The sequence below is a fragment of the Thalassophryne amazonica genome, chromosome 4, assembly GCF_902500255.1.
Source record: "Thalassophryne amazonica chromosome 4, fThaAma1.1, whole genome shotgun sequence".
NCBI classification, from domain to species: domain Eukaryota; kingdom Metazoa; phylum Chordata; class Actinopteri; order Batrachoidiformes; family Batrachoididae; genus Thalassophryne; species Thalassophryne amazonica.
In genome coordinates, this window is record NC_047106.1 from 138,462,283 (window position 1) to 138,486,707 (window position 24,425).

The window sequence follows — 24,425 nt, forward strand, 5'->3', positions numbered from 1 at the left end:
GACATAAACTTTAAGCAGAAAAATAAGAGAAAACTTCACACCAACACACCAAAAATACCAATCCTGACAACGAGGACTAATGGAAGTGATGTTTTGAATTCATTATTTAATTGTATTCATGACTTAAAGCAGTGGCTGCCTCAAAATGTCCTTTACCTGATTGATGGTAAAACAGAGACCATTGTGTTTGGACATTCTGGCATGTTGAATGCTGTACTGTCAAACCTTGGTGTTCTGGCTAATTATTTAAAACCAGCTATCAAGAATTTGGGAGTGACATTTTACAGCTGTATGAAATTTGATCAACAGATAAACTATGTTGTCAGAGATTTTTCTAGCTACATCTTCTGGTTAAAGTATAGTCCTGTCTCAGTAGATGTGATCTTGAGGCAGCCACTCATGCTTTCATCAGCTCCAGAATTGATTACTGCCATGCGCTTTATACTGGTACTAACCAGTCTTCTCTTGCATGCCTCCAACTTGCAAAATGCTGCTGCACATCTTTGAATGAACACTTCCAGACGTGAGCATATTACACCTGTACTTTGCTCACTCCACTGGCTTCCAGTTGATTTTAGAATTGATTTTAAGATTTTAATGTTTGTTTTTAAACTTATTAATGGCCTTGAAACATCCTACTCATCTGAAATTTTAGCTCTCTGCACTTACAGTAGGACATTATGAGTGTGTGGTCATCTTTACTTAGATGTTCCGAGGTCAAAATATAAACTCTGGGGTGATTGTAATCATGCTTTTGTGGTAGCTTGCACCAGACTATGGAACAAGTCAGCTCCTGATTTACACACTATTTCTGACCTAGCACTTTTTAAATCAAAGCTCAAGGCTCATTTATTTAAAGTGGCTTTTAATATCGCGTGGTGCTGTGACATGATTTGTTTTATGTACCTGTTTCGCCCTATTGCATATTTGTTTAGTTTTTAGGAATTCTTGTTTGATTTTACTGTAAAGGACTCTGAACTAGCTACTGTAAAGGGCTATATAAATAAATAAATGTTGATTGATTGACCACAAAATTCCCATAAAAATATTGATTCTGGCAAAGGTCATGGAATTTGATGTTCAACAAGATTTGAACCAAGAATAGCACACACTGAGGTGGATTCCAGAATTTCCATGGCAATGTCAACCAGAGGTCAATCATTTGAGAAAAGGTCACAGTCACTAGGGTCAAATGTCAAACTGCTGCAGCCTTTACTGTGTTCATGCCCACAGGTACTATTATATTGGCTGGAGGGATTTCCCTGCAAACTCTGTTCACTTCTTGCTTGAGACAGAAGGTCTTTCTCCTCATCGGATTAAAAAAAAGGCTGGACACAAACGCTGAGCACAGATACCGGAGTTTGATGTTCAAAAGGCTTTACTGAGTAAACATGCAGAGGTCGGTACACAAAAAGGCAGAAAAAGGCACCAATCACAGAGGACCCGTCTGTGATTGGTGGATGGTCTCAGGGGCGGGAACAAAGCAATGTGTTTTTTTATGCTGTGTGTCCAGTATAAACAAATGTGTTTGCAAATGTGTATTTTGATCTCTTCGAGGCACCAGCCAGGCTTAAAACGACAGCGATGAGCGACGTCACTGGTGCCTCCGCCCTCTGATGGAGGCACACAGACAAGTCTCCACACATGCACAAATCGCTGCATGCATTTACAGATCTAACGCGGCAGAACTGTAGCAAAAGTTATGTGTAAAAGCACATCCAATCAAGTGGCCTGATTTTCACAGACACGTGGATACACACACACAGAACAAAATATGCACACACAGATTGCTATACGCATTGGTGGATCTGTTTACACACACACAGATCAAAATACGCATTTGCAAATACTTTTGCTACAATAATGGTCCCATACCCATCCTTTCCTGCAACCCTTGACTGCAAACTGAATTGCCCCTTGGAGATAAAGTTTTCTGAATCTGAATCTGGCTACTATATATATATATATATATATATAGATAGATAGATAGATAGCTGGTAGATAGCTGGTAGGCTGGTAGATAGCTGGTAGGCTTTCATTCAATACGTCTGTTTTTACTGATGCTGTTTAGATATTTATGGAGTACGTTCATGTCCAACTTGAATTTTCTAATCGTGTTTTTAGGTTTCTGGTTTCTGGTTTGTAACGAATGTGATGTGTGTTCCTGACCGATTGTCATGGTAACCGGTCTGATATGGGAGAATATCAGACAATCAGAGCGCGCATAGTGTTGTAGCCATATAATAATAAAGGATTACCTTATCTTATTTACAAAATAAATGAATAAATAAATAATGCACGGGGCCAGCTGACCTGAATGGCTGTAGGTTCATGAGTTCCTGTGTCTTTATTGGTCAGAGTCCAGTAGAAGGAGGCAATGTCAAGTGTGCTGCGAGCCTCGTCCATCAGACTGAGCCATGCCTGGTAGATAGAGGGGTGAGTGATGGTTGAGTTGAAGTCCAAGCCTTCAGGGATGCTCTCCACCACAACAATTCTAACACAGAAAACAGAAGAGACAGCTCCATGATAATACCAAACAGAGTTTATGCTGCTCGATTATGGCAACAATCATAATGACCATCATTTGGGCAAAAATTTAAAATCACAGTTATTGAACGTGATTACTCATGGACTGTCAACACATCCTGTGTTTTTAGCTGGCTGCTAATTGATGATATTGGTGTAAACATACAAATGAATAATACTAAAATTTCACTTGAAGGAAATACTGGACCAAACATTTCTTAGACTTCTTAATGAGTGAGAGGAACAGTGGTCAGGTGAAGCAGGCACTGGATGGGACAGTCAGTGCTCCAGAGGGAAAATAAGAGTCTGAATGTTTCACATTGGTTACATTCTAAAGCACAAGCAAACACAGTCACACCCACCACAGCCAGCACAACCATGAGAAACAGATTGTTTTGTAATCGATGTCATTGAGCAGAAAACCTTCCTTGTTATTGATCTGCTGTGTTGGGAAGGTGTCGTAACACGGACCCACAACAGGGGGCGCTAATGAACGGACAATGGATAAGGGAAGGAGTAACAATTTAATGTTGCACAAGAACACAACGTAAAATAACAAAGGTACTGCCAATCACACACAAGAGGATTGCGGGCAGGCTCGAAGATAGGAGACCTCAGATGACGAAGAGCCGGGACCCACACCGCTTCTACCACCAACGGCCTGAAGAACACCGAAGCCGCCAAGCCCCCGAGTCCCCAGGTGGTCTCTGTCCTCCGTTGTCGGCCCTGGTACTGCTGGCAGAAAAAACAGAAGGTAGTGAGTGTGAATCCTCACACCCAGCAACCTTGATTATTGATTCTTGTGGAGGGAGAGCCTCCACCTCCAATCATACACACGTGCAGCTCCGAAAATCCAGTCAAGGAAATACCACCGGGAAAAAACAGCTGCAAAACAGATCAGATTATTATTTGACGGATAAGTCAGCAGAGAGATTACCTTGTATCGTAGGAGATTTCTCGGCGAGGAGGTGGAGTCGCCACCCGGCCTTTATGGTGATGGTGATGATGAGATGATGAGTGACAGCTGGTGTTGAGGATGATTGACGGCTGTCACTCCAGTGGTTCTGGCGCCCTCTTGTGCTTGAAGCCCGCACTCCAAGCAGGGCGCCATCCGGTGGTGGTGAGCCAGCAGTACCTCCTCTTCAGCGGCCCACACAACATGCTGTGTGGCTCAGACCCGCCCTCAGAGCTGAAATTTGATATTGATCCTTACAGATGTCTCTACTCATGTGCAAAAAGTGACATTGGGCCTCATGTATCAACGTTGCGCACTTGTGGCGTAAATTTACGGTGTAAATTTGAAGTACACCAAAGTTGCCATGACATGTATCAAGCAGTGCGCACCTGCCCATTTCCGGCGTAAGCCTGACGTGACCTTGATAAATGCGGCGGGTGAAAACAATCGTAATTATAATAAACACGCCCATAAATATTCAGACTCCGCTTCAGACACACCCTCATTTACGACATGGAAGCTAGGAAGACGGCAAAGAAAAAGAACTCCACCAATCACGACGCGTCCCAATAGAGCGTCAAAAGCGGCCGTCGTATTAATTGTTTTGTAGTATAATCAAAAAAGTGTTACAGTGGTCCCTCGTTTATCGCGGGAGTTACGTCTAAAAATAGCCCGTAATACGGAAAAACGGAGACGTAGTCAGCATTATTTTAGTTACCATTATTATAGACGTTTTAAAGCTTTAAACCACTTTATACACTTTTCTCAATCAGCTATGACATTTTCCCCCTCACTTTTCTCCTCGTGTGTCAACTCACACCTTCAAAGTTCAAACACTAGTAGAAAAATAAGACCAAACTGTTTTCAAGGCCCAACATCTGTTTGAGATAATAAAAATGGAACATTTCTATAAATAATTATGATGGCTTTTAGAACTCAACAAATTAAATTTTAACGATCAACGTACCGAGGTTGGACACATAGAAATTATTATAGTGACTGGACCAGTATTTCACAGATCTCGCGCATCTGCGTCTTGGCGCCGCGCCTTTTCCACATCACACCTTGGCTGCAGGTGTCCTTGTTCTCCGAGTGAGCAAACACAGTTATGAGTAGTTGTTGGCGCGCTTTTTTCCTTCTGGGCAAGAAGATTCTTATAAACAGACACGCAGAAACACAGAACACTGTAAAAAAAAAAGCATGCAAATTGGACTAAAGAAATCCGCGAAAACGGCGAGGCCGCGAAAGCCACGTTATAGCGAGGGACGACTGTATTCTCTTTTCACATGTCAATAATTCTTGACGTGGATATTTGCTCGCTCAATAAGACACCTAATTTTTCAGATTTCTTCATTTTTAAGATGTATTTCTGTATTTATTTTATGTTAACAAACGAATGGAGAAGACAAAACCTGATTGCAGCACGGGCGAAGGGGAATGACAACACTACAGTTGTAATTATCAATTCATTGTCTAACACGATCACACACCACATAAAGTTAAGCTCAGCGCTGCTCTGGCTCCAGGCTCTGGAGAAAAAGGCGAGCAGCGTCTTTTTTTGCGGTCAGCAGTGTGGCCACGGATCGTGGCTCGATAGACCAGCAATCCCGCAAAGCGGGATTTGTATTGATTATTAGTAGTATAATCAAGAAAGTGTTATTTATGTAACATATGCATTGATTTGTATAATGGCACTGTTATCATGTTGATAATTTTCATTTTTATGTGGATTCCAGCGCTGGTTAATTTTGATGTATAATTTATGCCACCTCTCAACCTGGTGTATATTTCAGCGCAGCGTACGCCAGCGACCACATGATAAATGCCAAGTAGTGCAGCTGTTTTGGCGTACACCCCATATCGCTCAAATATCACCGTGCGCACGTTGATACATGAGGGCCCATTGTGAGCATGCATTTGGGCATTTATGGAAGAAGAAATGGGCAAATGAGGCAGACCTGAAGATGCTGAGGATTCTGAGACTTTCTTTGGGACTGATGAGGATGGACAGTATAGGAATGAACATGTCAGAGGGACATCATCGGTAGGACATTTTGGAGACAAAGTCAGAGAGGTGAGTATGAGGGTTGGACATGTGAAGAGGAGGGAGCCAGGGTTATATACAGAGAAAGACCAGATCCAAATCCACTTAATCCAATAATTCTGTGTCCGTAGCCGGTGTACTCTCACAAAAGTTACTGTTTATTTTACAGTTGAAAGGCTTCATGTTTCCAAAAAGCTCCTGTTAGGTCAAGGAAGAAAAAATGACAGACTGAGCGAGGGGAGGGGTGAGGGGGTGAGGAGAGGAGAGGAGGAGGGGGGAACTTCACTTATTTTCACATGAAAGAGTAACTGTACAAACTGTTTACTGTTTACAAATGATCACATAATCATTTGTAGAAAGTTTTTTACTATTTTTATTATTTATTTATATTATTGTTCACTTTTAAAAGAGCAGGTTTGACAAATCAGTCCAGGTTCAGCTCTTGTTCAAACACTGCCTTTTTATATTTATATTTTATTTATTCTTTATTTATTCTGTTAAAGAAAAGTGCAATCCCACTCAAAAATGTTGAAAAAGCAAAACTGCCAATATGACAGAAAAAAAACTAAGCTACTGTGTGTAATTTTACATTTACAGTCAGTGTCACGATGTTAACTATGAGACACAGGCCTCTTCTCACTGGATTAAAAGGTACTATGTGTCATTTTTAAAGCTGAGAGCAAATGCTATATCCATGATGAAATATTAATGCATTTTCAGCATTATTTATGACCTTTTCAAGATAATTTATTTTATTAACTTAGACTTTGACAGAAACATGCAAAAAATTTTGATATTAACCATTACAACATAAATGCCATTTTTGTTGATTATTCTTGCTTTCAATACATCTAAAACCACTCAAAATTGGTTAAAATAGGGCTTGCCAATAATGTTTTACAGGTATAAAACCCTATAGCTCATCAAACCTCGGGTATGAAAAGCACCACATTAAATAACACAAGGCTTTTTTTTAACTGAAACAGAAAGACAAAATCAGCCAGGGAACAACAGTTTACCCAGACTGACTTCAAATATGAGTAAATTAAGTACTTTGGGTGGGGGGGGGATCTTCTTGCATTTTGAAAATGAGGAAATGCCTCTGTCCTGAAAACAGTTTGTGCCATCTAGTGTTCAAGAGAAGAAACTTCAGCCACTGACCCAACATCAAGTGTGCCAAAACATCAAATCTAGGCTTGCATTGAAGATGTACCTTCTGGCAAATTGTAGCTCTAGTTTTGAGATCCAAACAATAAATGTTCTCAAATTACATTATACCTGTTCTTGTTTTTTTGTTGTGATCATTTATTTATTTTTCTAAATTTCTAGTCCATGAGCTACTAGGGGTCCACATGCACCCACCCCCCGGTTGACTGCTTTGGTATGATGCTATGTATTAGGTATACTATTGACACTTTCTATCTCACACAGGACATGGTGTCTCCGTTGATCTCAACATTTCGTAGCGTCAACAGTAGATCCTACTATTATTGTGAACACCCCCTTTTCTACTTTTTTTTTTACTAATAGCCCAATTTCATAGCCTTAAGAGTGTGCATATCATGAATGCTTGGTCTTGTTGGATTTGTGAGAATCTACTGAATCTACTGGTACCTTGTTTCCCATGTAACAATAAGAAATATACTCAAAACCTGGATTAATCTTTTTAGTCACATAGTACTACTATTATTCTGAACACTACTGTATATATTGCTATATATTGGTAAAACAGTTGCATTTTCATTCCTTTGAGTTATTAATGTATCTGTAAAATGATGGTTATTATGGCTGTAACATCTCATCATAATTGTTCCGATGTGCTGCACTGCTCTGCGGCAATGAGACGCATTGACTCGCAGTGACACAGTGTTTTCGAATAGATTGCACAACATTCACGTCTAGTTCACAAAATTAATGTGTGCCAGAGATTAATGAAATTTCTAAATTTTCTTTGAGCACTTGCACACAGCCGCGCACAGTTCACGCACAGTTTACATAAGTTTGATTGCGTGCCTGTGCGGGAATCAAATTCGTGCAAGTGTCAAGGTGGCTCAAGAAGATATAGCATGCATGCTCGTGCAGGTCATTAGTCTAATTACTCGACCATTTATTAAGAAGTGAAGAAACAGTCACATGTCACATGTCCTCTTCATCTTCACTAATTTATTAAACTTCAACCTGTCTGGAAATCACAAGTGGAACTTGAAAGTAAGCATCAAAATTAAAATTAAGAAAAAAATGCTTGAAGTATTTTAATTTCTATGTAAAGAATCTTGAAAATACAAAATTTTCACTTTCTGAAATATGTGACAAAAATACTGAACTTTGTTCTAATTTTGTTTTGAGGTGCACCCGTATGTGTGTACCTGTGTGAGAGCCCTCCAGTCCATGTTGGCACTGCCGATGAAGAAATGTTTCTTATCCACCACCCAGAACTTGGTGTGGAGAATTCCTGAGGTGAGTTCCTTCATGTTCACTGTTCTGATATCAGCTCCTGCAACACACACGCACACACAAAAAGACACACACTGCGTTAACCCTTATGGGTCCAGAAACATAAAGAAACACTGATATCGAAGTCTGCTCACTGAGCTGATGTGAAGAACGTTTGTGACATCACAGAAACAAACTGTACCTGATCAGACAGCTGTAACAGCGCAGTGATGGAATCCTGCATCATTACCACTTTCCATAATCATCTACTACAATCACTGCCGCTGACGGCACTGAGCTGAGTTTAGAGGTGCCACTGGGCGTGGAAAAACAGGAAGTGGAAGGTGTCTGTTGTCTAAGTGTTGCCTCATGTCACATTCAGTTATTGCAACTGTGACCTTCATCATAACTCTAACCCTTTCATCATCTGCTATAAGAAAAGAGCAAATAAATTCAAAAGGTGCGACACACAGGCTGACCAATTAAAGCAAGCATGTAGGCTTAGTCTCAACAGTGGTCAGGACACAGACAAAGGTGCCTCAGGGCGTGAGCATGAGGGGATGCATAGTCATCATGGTTTAAGTCCTGGTACCTCCTGTAATGGTGCAGACAAACTGCTCCAATGATGGTCAGCAAAAGCTGGTTTACTGCCACAGTTCCAGCCAGTAGTGTCAACGCACTGACCCTCCACGATCTTTGACCATCTTTGAGTCAAGAGACGATAGCCGGAAAACAGAGGTAGACACAAGGAAGTAATGTGAGAGAGCAGGCACACAGCCAGACGATATGGTGAGGAGATAAAGTTCTGAGAGAGTTCATAAAGACCAGCAACAATTCACAGCAGAAGTGCAGAGCCACATGAAACCAGAAACCACAAACCGGAAGTCAAGCTACACAGGGTTAGCACAGAAGAGTAGAAGTACGGGAGACAATCTAACACCAGAGAGAACACCAGACAACACAGAGATAACTTGACATGTGGGAGAAAAACATGAGAGATGGTGAAGAAAACTAACATGCAGGAAACTCACTAGAGAGTAATGATAAACAATAAAACAAGTGGAATATTATCATAAAATGAAACTAACCACAGACCAGTACTGAACACCAGAAGCGTGACCCATGACACCTCCACTGCCCTCAAACTGAAATCCATTAATTTTCTGAACCCGCTTAGGTACAGAGTCACAGGGGGTTGAAGCCTATCCCAGCAATCACTGGGGCGAGAGTCGGGGCTCACCCTGGAGAAGCTGCCAGTCTGTTGCAGGACAGGCATAATAGTACAGACAAACACATTCACACTTTCACTCACACCTACGTTCAATTTAGTTTCCAATTCCAAAAGCATGCTGTTAAAAGTAGGAGGACATCAGAGCACCTGAAATCTGTTTTCAACTTATGTTTTCAAGTGACTCAAATCTCAAAAATATACACCCACTACATCTACATCCACAAGATGGCAACATAGAGTGGCCAGCTGCTCCTATATAGTGATCTGAATGAGGTATTGTCAGAATGTGGCGGTAATCCACCATTAACCTGGATCCCCATCACCATAAAACAAGAAGAAGAAGAAGAAGCTCTGAATGAGGAAAACATGGTGGGTCTTAGAGAACGTGCAAAAATCAATAAATCATGCTCTCCAACTGAAAGGTCACTTTTGAATAGAGCTGGAGAATAACCTTCATACTACTCAGCATTCAACTTGTTTGACCTTGGTGGACAGCCAGAACCACAATGGATGGTTAGGCTAAAGTAAGGCTAACTATAATCGTTTTACAAATATATATTCATTTAAAAAACAATGCACATTTAGTGAGGTGAACAAAGACACTGACTTTTTCTTCTGCTCAGTGGTGACAGGAAGCAATTTACTTTGTTCTTTGTGCCTCGTACAATAACATTTATTAGTCCACTAGCTTGTGCTCACCTGCACAGTGTTTGTGTCATAACTAAATAATGCACCAATTAAATTAATTTTGCCTACATTTTTTTCACTTCATGAAGCATTTCAGACAGATGTGATGAATACTCTTGTGTGATATATAGTCCAGAAAATACAGTACTAAATACACAGCACGGGTTGAAAAATCCCAGAGTTCTCCTTTACGTAATGACACTGTATTTTGTATAATGTCATTTTAAAAACATCTGAAGATGATATATTATTCATAGTTAATGTTGCAGATCTTCAAAGACACATAGCCCACTTTTCAGCACATGTATTGTGGAATAAAATATAGCCAGGCATGCACATAACTGGTACTCATGGTGCTTGTGCATGCTAAAAATAAATGATGCGTAACAGAAAACACAAGGGAAGCGCTTCATAAGAGGAAAGCAATGACAGATCATAGGAAAAGTCTTTCTCTCTGCTGTTAATCAATGATGTTTAGCACACAGGAGCACCATGAGTACCAGTTATGTGCACCCTGAATATAGCTATTTTTCAGTTTCAGTTTTTTGTTGCACCCATGGTAAGCAGGCAAAACGTCACAAAACCAAAGTCTGACATTCAGTCATGCGCCTTCCTTCTCCTACAAAAGAAGCACCGAAAACATGTTGAAGAATTTTATGAGAAAGGTAATATGAATGAGCAAATGCAATATTTATTTGACACTAATATACCAAGAATAATAGGATTATTCTGAACAGGATTCAGTTCCAATTATTTGCCACTCATCGATCCAAGTAGTCTGGATGTTAATTTGGATGTTTCTGCAACTCTGAGAATTGTGTGATCTCCAACAAGCTACTCATAGCTTATCTGTACACCTGGAGTGTGAGTGCTGTGGACAGCAGGGGGAGGATTTCTGACATTTTCCCAGTGAATGCTGGCATTGAACAGGGATGTGTTCTGGCTCCTCTACTGTTCAGTGCTTATAGGGCTAAAACGATTAGTCGAGTAACTCGAATAATTCAATTACAAAAAATGTTCGAGGCAAATTCTGCGCCTCGAAGCTTCATTTAACACTGTAGTACATATGCCAGGCCTGTGTGTGGCGCTGTGACGTCCCCAGAAAAACACAGAAGACGAGAGCATGCACTTAAGTCGTGTAAAGGCTAATCCAAAAGCTACCACTTTCCAACGTGACACACAGAGTAAAATAAAGCCTTTAAGAGAAAGAGGGTCAAGCTGATCATCTGAAATAGACTGTCTATTTTTAAAAAACACGGTCCGCTCTACATGGGGAGTGACTTGCCTGGCGGCTAGCTGCTGTCTCTCTACCCGGTGTGAGGGGCTCTCAGCACTAGAGGTGGGCGGATCGATCCTAATATTGATAATATCGATACCAACGCTGGTATTGATATTGAACGATCCTCGTGTCTACTCAGTCTACTCTCTGTCTGTAAGAGCAGCGCTGAGTAAACAGTAATATATGTAACAGTAAATATTGTAAACAGTTTGAAACTGTTTACAATATTTGTTGTGGTGTGTTACTTTTTCTCTATTGTGGTTTGTCAGCTCTCTAACCTCAGTTATGATGTTTTTTGATTGTTTTAATTTGCTTTAAGTTCTATTTTTTACACTATTTAAGAAACAACGTAGAGAAGTGCACTGAAGGGAAGAAATTCCATATTTTTGTATTATTTTATTGTATTCTTCGACTTGAAAAACAGAATTTGAAACTGTTTACAGTAGTTGTTGTGGTATGCTAATTTTGTTGTATTGTGGTTTGTCAGCCCTCTACCTCAGGAGATTTTGTTTTAAGTTGTGTTGAGTGATATTTTTAAACAAAAATGTTGATTGTGATAATAAAGTATTTTGTCGTCATGTACAATGTTTGGCGAAATTCTATCCTAGGTCTTTTGGATCCTTTGGCTCTATGAAGCTTAAATATGAAAAAGTATTGGTATTGGCGATACTGGGCCTGTATTTACTTGGTATCGGATCAATACCAAAATTCCCGGTATCGCCCACCTCTACTCAGCACTCCGCTCACACCGGGCAAGTCATAGCTCCATCCCCGACCACACTGACAAACAGTTTCTGAAAGATCCTCTCAGCAAAAGTCCACTCTTTCTTCTGTGTTTTGCTCAGACTCGCATTGAGTGTTTCGCTTTTTAATTTTCGCTTTTTTGGGCAACACACAATGCAAACACGGTAACTTAAATAAATAATAATAATAAAACTGTGAGGCTTGCATGTTCAACCTCCAGCTGAAATGCATCTGAATTTTACTGCAGGGACCCAGCCCAGCAACCCTTAAAAAAAAAAAACTCAAAAATGGTTACATTTTACAAGTTAGAGAACAAACAAAGAAAACAGAAACCACATCCCATTGCCATTTCAGCAAAATGTCAACACTGGCGCAGCAACATTGTGACATTGCTTATGCTGCGTTTACACATAACAACAATGAGTCACGAATGCCACGAAGTATCATTCTTGGCTGCTGATCACAAATGAGATGATTCAGTGCAGAGGCGTCAGGTGCCCCCAGGAACTGTCGGGACCTGTTAAGACATGATAGGATTAACGGCACGTGTCGCTGGCGAATTATTACGAGCCATTACGCAACAGCGCATCGTTACATTCTGTCACAATCTGTCAGGAATGTTGTGAATTTGGCAAACTGTCTCCACACACCCTGCATATTCCTACCGCCAGCTGATGAACAATTCAGATCGCTCCAGATTGCTCCTCAAAATCCAGATGAATCCACAGCAGAAGAACTTTGTGATTGCATCCTTAGTTGGACTCTGTGCCATGGAGTGGTGCAGAAAGCAGGAGGAGACGGAGCGCGCCAGATATCCAGGTGCACACGGCGCTCCTCTGGCTCAGACTCGTTCTCCCAAACATCAGGCACAACAGCAGGTGGAACACCTGCAGGAGCACGCACTGGAACAAGACTTTTAGCCCACTTGGCGTCTCTGTCCTTCTTCGGCTTATTGCAGTAATGAAACTGAATGCGGTGCAGCAGAGTTTAATTGTGCGCATGAGTGTAGTGATTCATCGTGGCGCACAGTGAAATGTGACGCCGTGTTACACTTCGTGTCAAAACTTGACAGTTTTCATGTCAATGTGTAACAACACGTGACAGTAAGGGCTCCAGAAACCATCACAGGAACCACTAGGAACTCTAATGATCGCGACTAATCAAGAGTTGTGACCTCCACTACATGAGGTGAAATGAGGGTGGTGCGTGACATTTGTGGAAGATTTTTTGACAACCAAAAACATGCTCCATGAATATCACGAATGTCATACACCAACACGCACTGTTAAGAACCTATTCAGATGCATTAAGTCACGTTAAGAATGTCAGGAATGTGTCAAGAATGATGCAAATATGACAACGTAACGCATCCTGCCGATGTGTAAACACAGCATTAGAGAGAGCCCTGGACTCGTGATGTTGTTTAAAAACGCAAAAGTACTTTTTATCCAATTACTCGATTAATCGCTAGAATAATCGATAGAATACTGGAGTAATAAATAATTGACCGCTGCAGCCCTAAATGCTTATAGACTAGGTTCAGGGTTGGGTAGTGCAATCCAGTATCTTAGTTTCAGATCATGGAGGCACAGAGCAGCCACTCTGAATCCTACTAACTGTGCTCATATAATGTATATATGTTGTAGCCATGTTTGTAAGTTACTTCTAGACAGTATTACATGGCCAGAGGCTGTGCGGCCTTGGACTTCGACATCACCAAGGCTCATTCATTGCAGTGATCCCTCACACAGCCACCTGACTGAAGAGGCAGACGTGAGGAAAGCACATGGGAGCCCACTGAATGCTAAAAGCTAAGCTGACCACTACCTCAGATGGTTCTCTGAGCCAACTCCAAATAACCACCCAGCATGAAATCAAAGATTGTTTTGTCTTCATCATCACATAGACATGGCTGCATGACAACATCCCTGACACGACCATTCTGCAGGAGAGAACATCATACTGACTTGGTAGGAACACTATAACCTCGAGTAAGACCAAAACCATGACCAGCGTGGGCATGTTGTGGCAGGTCCAACACATTGTTCACCACAGCTGGAGTTTGTATTGAAGTGTTGGTTGTTTTATCTGCTGAGAGAATTTAATGTTAATGCTAGTTTTTGTGTAGGCTCTCAGTTGTACAGGTGGTTTCCATAGTAGAGAAGCTTGAATCTTTGACTGGACTGGGTTGCTTGACATGAGGACATTTCGCTTCAAATCACAAAAGCTTCCTCAGCTAAAATTCTTGCTCTGGTAGTCTGACTTCTGTCTTGACTCTTGTAGATAAGAATAAACCAGAAGCCAACAAAAGCTGGAGTTTTTTAACCTAACCAGACCCAACCTACCGACAGGCTGACTGCTATAGGCTAGTGACTAAACAATAGCTCTAATTAGCACCTATTGTGCTCTAGTTAGCACTCTCCTAATGACAGGACGGAAGCCTCCCCTGATGGCTCCCTTGACGACTCTCTCCTGATGACGTGAATGACTCATTACCATGACCAAAAGACTGAAACCGCTTTGACCTGAGTACCACATTGTAAACAGGGACAAAGCGTGTCTGAGACCCGCTCCGTGGTTAAGACTGGGTTTCAACTGTTTTACAAAGAATGCTTCCTTGACACCTCTCTCAAACCATTTCTTCTCTCTGGCTAAGATTTTAACTTCCTTGTCCTCAAACGTGTGGTTAGTGTCTTTCAGGTGGAGATGAACTGCAGACTGAGGTCCACTGGCGACCTCTCTGCGGTGCTGGTATAGCCTCTTGTGTAAAAGTTGCTTCGTCTCACCTATGTAGTGTTCATTACAGTTTTCCTGACATCTGATATGATACACTACATTGCTCTGTTTGTAACTAGGATCCTGTCTTTAGGGTGAACTAATTTCTGTCTCAAGGTGTTGACTGGTTTAAAGTAAACTAGGATTTTGTGCTGTCTGAAGATCCTCTGTAGTTTTTTCCCCTACTCCTGCTAAATAAGGGAGAGACACTCCTCTTCTTCTTGTCTCCGTCTCCTGTCTATCTGGTCTCAGGAAATACGTGCTGTTAAGTTACGTGGTCTTAACACCACGTATTTCCTGTTTAGGGGGAATTACTACAGGCAGATCCATGGTTGTGCGATGGGGTCTCTGGTATCCCCCATTGTGGCCAATCTGTACATGAAGCGAGTGGAGAAGACAGCCTTGACGTCGTTCACGGGCATCTCTCCCAGTCACTGGTTCAGATATGTCGATGACACATGGGTCAAAATCAAGCAACAGGAGGTCGAGGACTTTACAGAACACATCAATTCGGTGGACTCCAATATCAAGTTCACATTTGAGGATGCCAGAAACAACCATTTAGCCTTCTTGGACTGTGATGTTACGATTGGAGAGAACAGGCAGCTCCAGACAGAGGTTTACAGAAAACACACTCACACTGACCAATATCTGCTCTTTGGCTCAAACCACCCCCTTGAACACAAGCTCGGGGTGATCAGGACTCTTCAACACAGAGTGCTACAGGTGCCCACAACTGCAGAGGGAAGGGCTAAAGAGCAACAACTTGTACGGAAAGCCCTCACAGTATGTGGGTACCCACGTTGGTCCCTGGACAAAGTGCAGAAGTCCCAGAAAACAAAGAGACCAGATAGACAGGAGACGGAGACAAGAAGAGAGTGTCTCTCCTTATTTAGCAGGAGTAGGGGAAAAACTACAGAGGATCTTCAGACAGCACAAAATCCCAGTTTACTTTAAACCAGTCTGTTGTGTGGGCCGCTGAAGAGGAGGTACTGCTGGCCCACCACCACCAGATGCGCCCTGCTTGAAGTGCGGGCTTCAAGCACCGGGAGTGACAGCTGTCACTCGTCATCAGCACCAGCTGTCACTCATCCACATCACCACCACCATAAAGGCTGGACTGCAACTCCACCTCCCCGCCGAGAAATCAGCTACCAGAAGAGGTAATTTCTCTGCTAAACCTAACTCTGACTTATAGTCTGATACCTTTTTGCAGCCGTTTTCCTGTAGTGGTGCCTTATCTGTGGGATTGGCGTTTGGTGATCAGCGATGGCTTTGCTTCACCCCAACAGATAAGTGGTTAGAAGAGCTACGAGTGTGTGATTGGAGGTGGAGGTGCTCCCTCCCAAAAGAACACAGACTGTGGGATTACTGAGTGTGCGAACTCACACACATCTATACTGTTTCTGTCTCTGCCAGCAGTACCAGGTCTGACAGCTGGAGACGGTGGCCACCTGGGGATCAGGACTTGGCGGCTCCGGTGTTCTTCAGATCCGTTGGCGGTGAGGGCCGTGTGGGATCCGGCTCGGTTCTGGACGGACGTCTGCTATCCTCAAGCCTGCCCACACGTCACTCAACATATAATTGTTTGTACTACCAAAACTGTATTTGTCGTATTCCGTTGTGCACTTCACAACATTAAATTGTTACTGTTTGGCTTATCCATTGCCCGTATTTAACGCCCCCTGTTGTGGGTCCGTGTTCCTACATCTTCACAACACAGTCAGCACCTTGAGACAGAAATTAGTTCACCCTAAGGACAGGATCCTAGTTACACACAGAACAATGTAGTGTATCATATCAGATGTCAGGAAAACTGTAATGAACACTACATAGGTGAGACGAAGCAACTTTTACACAAGAGGCTATACCAGCACCGCAGAGAGGTCGCCAGTGGACCTCAGTCTGCAGTTCATCCACCTGAAAGACACTAACCACACGTTGAGGACAAGGAAGTTAAAATCTTAGCCAGAGAGAAGAAATGGTTTGAGAGAGGTGTCAAGGAAGCATTCTTTGTAAAACAGTTGAAACCCAGTCTTAACCGCAGAGCAGGTCTTAGACACGCTTTGCCCTGTTTACAATGTGGTACTCAGGTCAAAGCAGTTTCAGTCTTTGGTCATGGTAATGAGTCATTACATCACCAGGAGAGAGTCGTCAAGGGAGCCATCAGGGGAGGCTTCCGTCCTGTCATTAGGAGAGTGCTAACTAGAGCACAATAGGTGCTAATTAGAGCTATTGTTTAGTCATAGCCTATAGCAGTCAGCCTCTCGGTAGGTGGGGTCTGGTTAGGTTAAAAAACTCCAGCTTTTGTTGGCTTCTGGTTATTCTTATCTACAAGAGTCAAGACAGAAGTCAGACTACCAGAGCAGGAATTTTAGCTGAGGAAGCTTCTGTGATTTGAAGCGAAATGTCCTCACGTCAAGCAACCCAATCCAGTCGAAGATTCAAGCTTCTCTGCTAATGCTAGTAAGGCACTGTGCAAGGTCTGTGATGCCATCAGAGCCAGACCTGTTTTTTGTTCTTGTAGCTGGAGACTTTAATAATGCCAACTGGACCTGATATTACACAAAATAATGTGCTGAGCTGAATGGAACATTCCATCTTTCACCTCTTTTCACAAATGAAAAAACATTCATTATTTGTTTTATATAAGCTCCAAATATAGATCCTTGTCATTTGATATTTTATTCATTTATAAACAAGGAAAAGGACTTACGCCCTTCCCAGTCCCACAGTGTCCATCAAAGATCAGTAGTGAGGTCGAGATGCCCCATCTCACCAGGTGTTATCTGAAAGAGTCTCCTGTGCTCCAGGGACCTCCTCAAGCCCCGGGCAACCCGGCCTGCGGCAGTGCCAACTCGGCCCGCACACTCTGCCTCCGGCAAACACTGCTTTCTTAGCCCCATGCCCGACTTGCTCTCGATCCCCCTCGGCACATGCAGCCTTCCCATTTGTTACACATAGAGTCTGGCCACTGCATCGGGCCGCTGTTTGTTTTTAAGCTAAGCACCATTGCTGCTAGTGTAAGTGTGTGGTGGTCGCGGCGTGCAATGGTACAGAACATATGGAACCAAATTTGCACGGTAAATCGAACACAATGGCAAACAGGCCAAATGATCAATATCACATGACATACAAACCACCAATCAAATGACAAGGATCTATTTAAGGCATTATATAAATGCAAATATCAGGGAGACATACAAGGCCAGTCCATGCCGCTTTGGTCACTCAGCTCACAGTTCAAACAGCAAACAGCTAGCAAACAGGCGACAAATAACATACTCCAATCCAGCACACAAAACCACCAGGATCTGGCCAGAAATTGCAACCTGAACTCTGCAGGACTGTTTTGCAAACACAGACTCAATCACAGTGAGGGAGACAGCTACCTATGTCTGGCATGTACGTAGGACTACACAGACTCTCATAGGAATAGATGGGCAGGTGCACCTGACACAATCTTAAGTTCAGCTAGCTTGGCAATAATGTAAGTCCCTTCGGCTGCTCCCTTGTTTGCACTCGGGGTCGCCACAGCAAATCCAAGGTGGATCTGCATGTTGAATTGGCACAGGTTTTACACCGGATGCCCTTCCTGATAACTCCACATTACATGGAGAAATGTGGCAGGGGTGGGATTTGAACCCAGAACCTTCTTCACTGAAACCAAGCACATTAACCGCTTAGCCACCACCCCTGCCAAGTTCAGCTAGCTTGACAATGATGGTAATAAAACAAAGGTCACTGGTTCAGTACCTGATCTGGCTGGTTGTTATTGATTTTGAGATTATGTTGTTAAAACATCATCACTTGTAGGAATGTGGCTTGATGCAGGGTTGCCAACTCTCACATATCTGGCATGACACTCACGCTTTCAGCATCAATCTCACACTCTCACGCACAAGCAAGAAATGTTACACCAAAATAAATTTCTCCCGTTAATTTTTTGTGGATGACTAGATTAGACTAGACCAGACCACAGCACATTATTTCTTAATGAAAGGAGAGGAGTGTAAGGCGCCCACCTGAAACAGCTGTTAACATCTGCTGAACATTCTGACTGCAGTATTCTGTGATCATTGATTCGCTGGAAACCTTGCACCTGATACGTCAGCTGTGAGTAAAACGTTCAGAGAGTCAAGCATAGCTTCGGAGCTTATGGTTCTGAGTCAGCCACGGCTGCGCGATAGAAAGTTTTGGATAACAACGTAAGCCGATAAATAGCCTAACAAATCGAATAATCTATTGTCTAATAAAATTGGGTCCCTTGTCACTACAGATGTAGCCTAATCAGACTAATTGTGTGTTGAGACAGTAGGCTACAGACTTCAACTAGTTGCAAACTAGGTAATTTAAAGGACATGTCGTACCTTGTTTAATTTCCTGGTTAGCAAGTATTCATGACTGCAAGTCTATCTGTGCACATTCGCTGAAGATGTGTGGTTGCTGATACATTTTATTGCTACACTATCAGTGACAGAGAAACCGAAGCGTTTTGAACCACTGAATGAAGCAATTGTGTTGAAATGGTCCAGTGTTTAGAAGCAATTGATACAATTAAATATGGTGACATCTGCTGGCCAATCTGTAACATAGAATTTGCATGGAACAATGAAACAGTCAGGTACTGTATGTTACATAAAAAGGTTCATGTGCATCTTGAAAATTTTGACTATATTTTTGTTTAAACGCATTAATAATATACTTGTGTTATAACTGATTGTGCCATCATAAAACACTATGTAATAGAGATATAAACTGTGAATACTTGTGCAACTAGTGACTGTTATGACCATAGTTGTACAAAATGAAGGGTTTTGAGAGCTTCAAAGGCTTTATTTGAAAACAGATCATTTCAGTGGTATTAGGTTTGAGTCTGTTCCTTTTCTCTTCAGTTTTGGAGAAGACCCTCTCACACGGCACATACGTTGCTGGCATATAAAGATATTTTGTCCAGCTTGTAAAGAGTTGGATAAACAGCTGCCTCCATCCTTCCTGTCTCTTTCTTGCAAATTCACTGCAGAAAATGGTTCTGGGGAGCATTAGCATGACTAAAACCCTTCACTCCCCAATCAGGCCCTCTTGACCTCAAGCCATTTTTTTTTTATTTGCCTCCCTCACATGCCTATAGATGAGCTTGCTGAAATATTTTGGAAAAAGGAAAGAGAATGTACGTGGAGAGGAGAAGAATCAAGTGGTATTCCCTTCTATTATTATTTTTGTTTGTAAACAAGGACTGATTTTTTTAATTAGGGTTACTAAAATTTTCAGCTCTCTGGAGTCTGGAGTCTCACTCCAGCGAGGGAGTGAGACTTGGCAACTCTGATGGTAGCAGATGGTAAGCATCTAACCGAACCAGAGAAAAAATAGGTGTTACAGTCTCATTTAGCTTCTAATAAACCACTTTCTGTAACCCTGAAATGGCATGACCTGTTTCTGCTTCGGAGTAAGGGCATGATGCCATTTTGTCCAACTGAAAACTCAACTTCACTATCCACAGATGCCTCTGAAAAACAAATCTCAATCCCCCCTAACACACACATGCTGTATATACAGAGGCCCATATCGCAAGGCCGTGTTTGAGGTCATTAATCACATGTCTCTGATCATGACTCATGATCAGTGATCTCTGAACCTGGCTAAGGACGCTATGTTTTTGTTGCAATTCGTCTATCATCCTGTCTTGCTTTGATCGTGTTAATGGGATCCAAGGAATCAGGATTAATGCTGCGTTTACACATAACGACGACAAGTGACGAATGCCATGAAGTACACATTCTTGGCCGCTGATCACGAATGTGATTCGGGGCAGAGGCATCAGGTGTCCTCAGGTACTGCTGCAACCTGTTACCACACGTTACAATTAATGGCATGTGTTGCTGGAGAATTATCAGGAACCATTACGCACGGTCAAGAATAATGTTCCGCGTTGTTGCGCGCTATTGAGCGTAACAGCGCATGGTTAAGTTCTGTCATGTTGTGAATGAGCTGAATTGTCTCCACACAGACACCCATATTCATCCAACCGAATTCAGATCACTCCAGTTTTTCAGAAGAACTTTGTGACTGCATGCGTAGTTGGGCTGTGTGCCATGGAGTGGTGCAGAGAGGAGGAGGAGCGGACAGAGCCAGATGTATGGCTTCATGCGGCTCTCGTCTCACGCGTTTTCCCGAACATCAGGCACATGCAGCAGGTGGAACACCTGCAGGAACGCACTGGTTTAATTGTGTGCACGCTTCTTCCTCCGCCGGACTGGAGGAGGTGCAGAGATGTCTGGCTGCACGTGAGTCTCCTCTCGCTCCTCTGGCTCAGACTCGTCCTGCTCATCAGTTACAACAGCAGAGCATCCTAAGGAGCTTCAGCAGGCCCTGTGGAACGACATTTGGCTGACTTCGCATCACTGTTCCTCTTCGGCATTCTGCATCAAACTGAACACTGTGGAGCCGAGTTTAATTATGCGCATGTGACAGAAAACTGATTCGTCGTGACGCACAGTGAAATGTGACGCCGCGTTACAAGTCATGTCAAAACTTGACAGTTTCCGTGTCACTTCGTAATAACGCGTGACAGTTTGGGCTCCAAGAACCATCACCGGAACCACTACAAACGTTGTCACATTCTATTAAGGATCAATACTCATCAAGACGGATCAATACACTCAGTTGCGACCTCCACGATGTGAGACGAAATGAGGGTGATGCGTGACATTCGTGGAAGATTTTTTGACAGGCAAAAACATGCCCCACGAATATCAAGAATATCAGGCACCAACACGCACTATTAAGAAACCTATTCAGATGCGTTAAGTCACATTAAGAATGTCAGGAATGTGTCACAAATGACAGAAAAATGACATTCGTAACGCATCTTGCTTATGTGTAAACGCACCTTAAGGGGCAGGGTTTTCTCATGTCGGAAAATTAATGAGTGAGTGAGGACTTTTCAAGCTCCAATTCTGAGTGTTATCTGATTTCTTTAGCGTCTCATTTTTTCACTGGAGTCTTACAGATGCACCTCCAGATAACACACAGTCACCCTGAGTTGTTGAGCAGTGTGAGGTCATCCTGAGGTTGACTCTCCTGTGGTGTGTTGACTGCAATACGAACAGAGAGTTTCCCTGATATCTCAGCCAGCCTCTTTAGAATGGTTTCACCCTGCACACACAAAGACATTTATTTTAAATGATACTATACACATGCAGCAGCAAAAAACAAAAGAATTTCTTAAACGAGTTCACACTGAATTATTAAGATTGGCTCCAGTGGCCAGATGTGCTGTGAGTTCTGAGTCCCATGGCTCCTCTCTCTCCTAAAGGATAAGACTCCAAAGACAATACACGGATGAAAGATGGATGGATTAATGAAGTAGGGACAAAATTAAAATGAATCACAAAAGCATTGAAACCAAAACATCTGTCCATATGGGGCCGTGTCACTATGGAAGCAGGTTAAGTAAGGGAAACTACACATATCTTTCTCCAGTCCATGGTTCCCCCAGCTACTCTTAGAAGATCCCAAGGCATTCCCAGGCCAGGCAGGACATAGGTATAGGGCCTGATTTATTAAAGGTTGGCATGTGTTAAAAACATCTGTCTGACCTGCTTGTGTCTTATTCCTCATCACGTTCTCTTAGGTTCATGAGATCAAGCTTTGCTTGTAGTTCCTCAGACAAAGCTCAAAACGTAGAGGTGATAGAGCTTTTCTGTTGGTGGTCCCAGATTGTGGAATGACCTGCCTCTCTGTATCAGGCAGGCGGAGTCACCTCTAGTTTTTAAATCTCGTCTTAAAAACATACTTGTTTTCTTTGGCTTTGGACTAGAGGGTTGATGATTTTATTGTTTTTAAAAACTTTTATTCAATCAATTTCAATCAATCAATTTATTTAGATAGCGCCAAATCACAACAACAGTTGCCCCAAGGCACTTTATATTGTAAGGCAAAAGCCATACAATAATCACAGAAAACCCCAATGGTCAAAACGACCCCCTATGAGCAGCACTTGGCGACAGTGGGAGGAAGAAACTCCCTTTTACAGGAAGAAACCCTCCATCAGAACCAGGGCTCAGGGGAGGGGCAGTCTGCTGCTGGGACCTGGTTGGGGCTGAGGAGAGAACCAGGAAAAAAGACAATGCTGTGAAGACAGCAGAGATCAATCACTAATGATTAAATGCAGAGGTGTGCATACGAGACAAAAAGAGAAAGAAACACTCAGTGCATCATGGGAACCCCCCAGTAGTCTAAGTCTATAGCAGCATAACTAGGGATGGTTCAGGGTCACCTGATCCGCCCTAACTATAAGCTTTAGCAAAAGGAAGTTTAAGCCGTAATCTTAAAAGCAGAGAGGGTGTCTGTCTCCCTGATCTGAATTGGGAGCTGGTTCCACAGAGAGGAGCCTGACAGCTGAGGCTCGCTCCCATTCGACTCTTAAAAACCCTAGAACTACAAGTAAGCCTGCAGTCTGAGAGGGAAGCGCTCTATTGGGGTGATACGGTACTAAGAGGTCCCTAAGATAAGATGGGACCTGATTATTCAAAACCTTATAAGTAAGAAGAAGAATTTTAAATTCTATTCTTGTTGGGAAAGTGTAGTGACACGGACCCACAACAGGGGGCGTAAATACGGACAATAGAGGAAGTTAAATGTGAACACTTACTGTTGTGAATGACACAACCACACACAGCAGATTATAGAATAAATACAAGTCAATGAATAAAGGTGTCGTGTGGGCAGGCTCGACGATAGGAGACGTCCGTCTGGAGATGAACCGGAACCACACGATTTCCACCGCCACCGAACCCGAAGGATACTGGAGCCGCCAGGTCCCGAAGTCCCCAGGTGGCCACCGTCTCAGCGTGTCGGATCTGGTACTGCTGGCGGAGAGCAAAGACAGTCAAGTGTGGTTGTGTGTACACCTCGTAACAATAACGGTGGGAATTCCACCTCCACCTCTAACACACACTCGTGCAGCGTCTGATACCACTTATCTGGTGGGAAGTAGAACGAAACAGTCCACGACCCAGCCGGTCCTCTGGGTAGACAGCTGCAACAAAAGTAGCTCTTGCAATCAATCAATATAGTATGCAGGCAGAGAAACGTTACCTCTCAAAGAGTACGATATCTCGGCGACGTGGTGGAGGTGTCATCCTGCTTTTATCCAGGGTAAAGTGCAGATGATCGGTGACAGCTGTCATAGTTGATGAATGACAGCTGTCACCTCGGCTGTTCCTGTAAGCCGGCAGCGCCCCCTCGTGCCTGAAGCCCGCACTTCAGGCAGGGCGCCCTCTGGTGGTGGGCCAGCAGTACCTCCTCTTCTGGCGGCCCACACAACAGGACCCCCCCTCAACGGGCGCCTCCTGGCGCCCGACCAGGCTGTCCGGGTGGCGACGGTAAAAAATCGACCAGGAGGGCCGGGTCCAGGATGAGCTCCTCTTCACCCAGGAGCGTTCTTCGGGTCCATACCCCTTCCAGTCCACCAAATATGGAAAGCCCCGGCCCATTCGACGGACATCCAAGAGCCGGCGTACTGTCCAAGCAGGCTCCCCGTCGATGATACGGCAGGAGGCGGCGCCGGACCGGGTGTACAGAGGGGTGAGGTGTGATGCGGTTTCAACCGAGACACATGAAAGACTGGATGGCCGGGAGTTGGAGCCTCACTGCGGCGGGACTGAGGACCTTGAGGATCCGGAAGGGCCCTATGTAACGGTCCTTTAGTTTGGGGGAAGCCACCTGGAGGGGTATGTCCCGTGTGGAT

The 24,425-nt window shown here is 43.2% G+C and overlaps 1 protein-coding gene across 1 annotated transcript in view; it reads right to left on the bottom strand.

Moving 5' to 3' along the window:
* pld3 (phospholipase D family, member 3) overlaps positions 1–24,425 on the bottom strand; it is a 144,759-nt gene that overhangs the window by 66,727 nt on the left and 53,607 nt on the right. Inside the window, exons 5-8 of the mRNA XM_034168862.1 lie at positions 21,711–21,829; positions 7,892–8,018; positions 4,546–4,634; positions 2,314–2,548 (exon numbers count right to left, since the gene is read on the bottom strand). Of these exons, the coding sequence (XP_034024753.1) occupies positions 2,314–2,548; positions 4,546–4,634; positions 7,892–8,018; positions 21,711–21,829 (570 nt within the window). The remainder of the gene's footprint in view (positions 1–2,313; positions 2,549–4,545; positions 4,635–7,891; positions 8,019–21,710; positions 21,830–24,425) is intronic.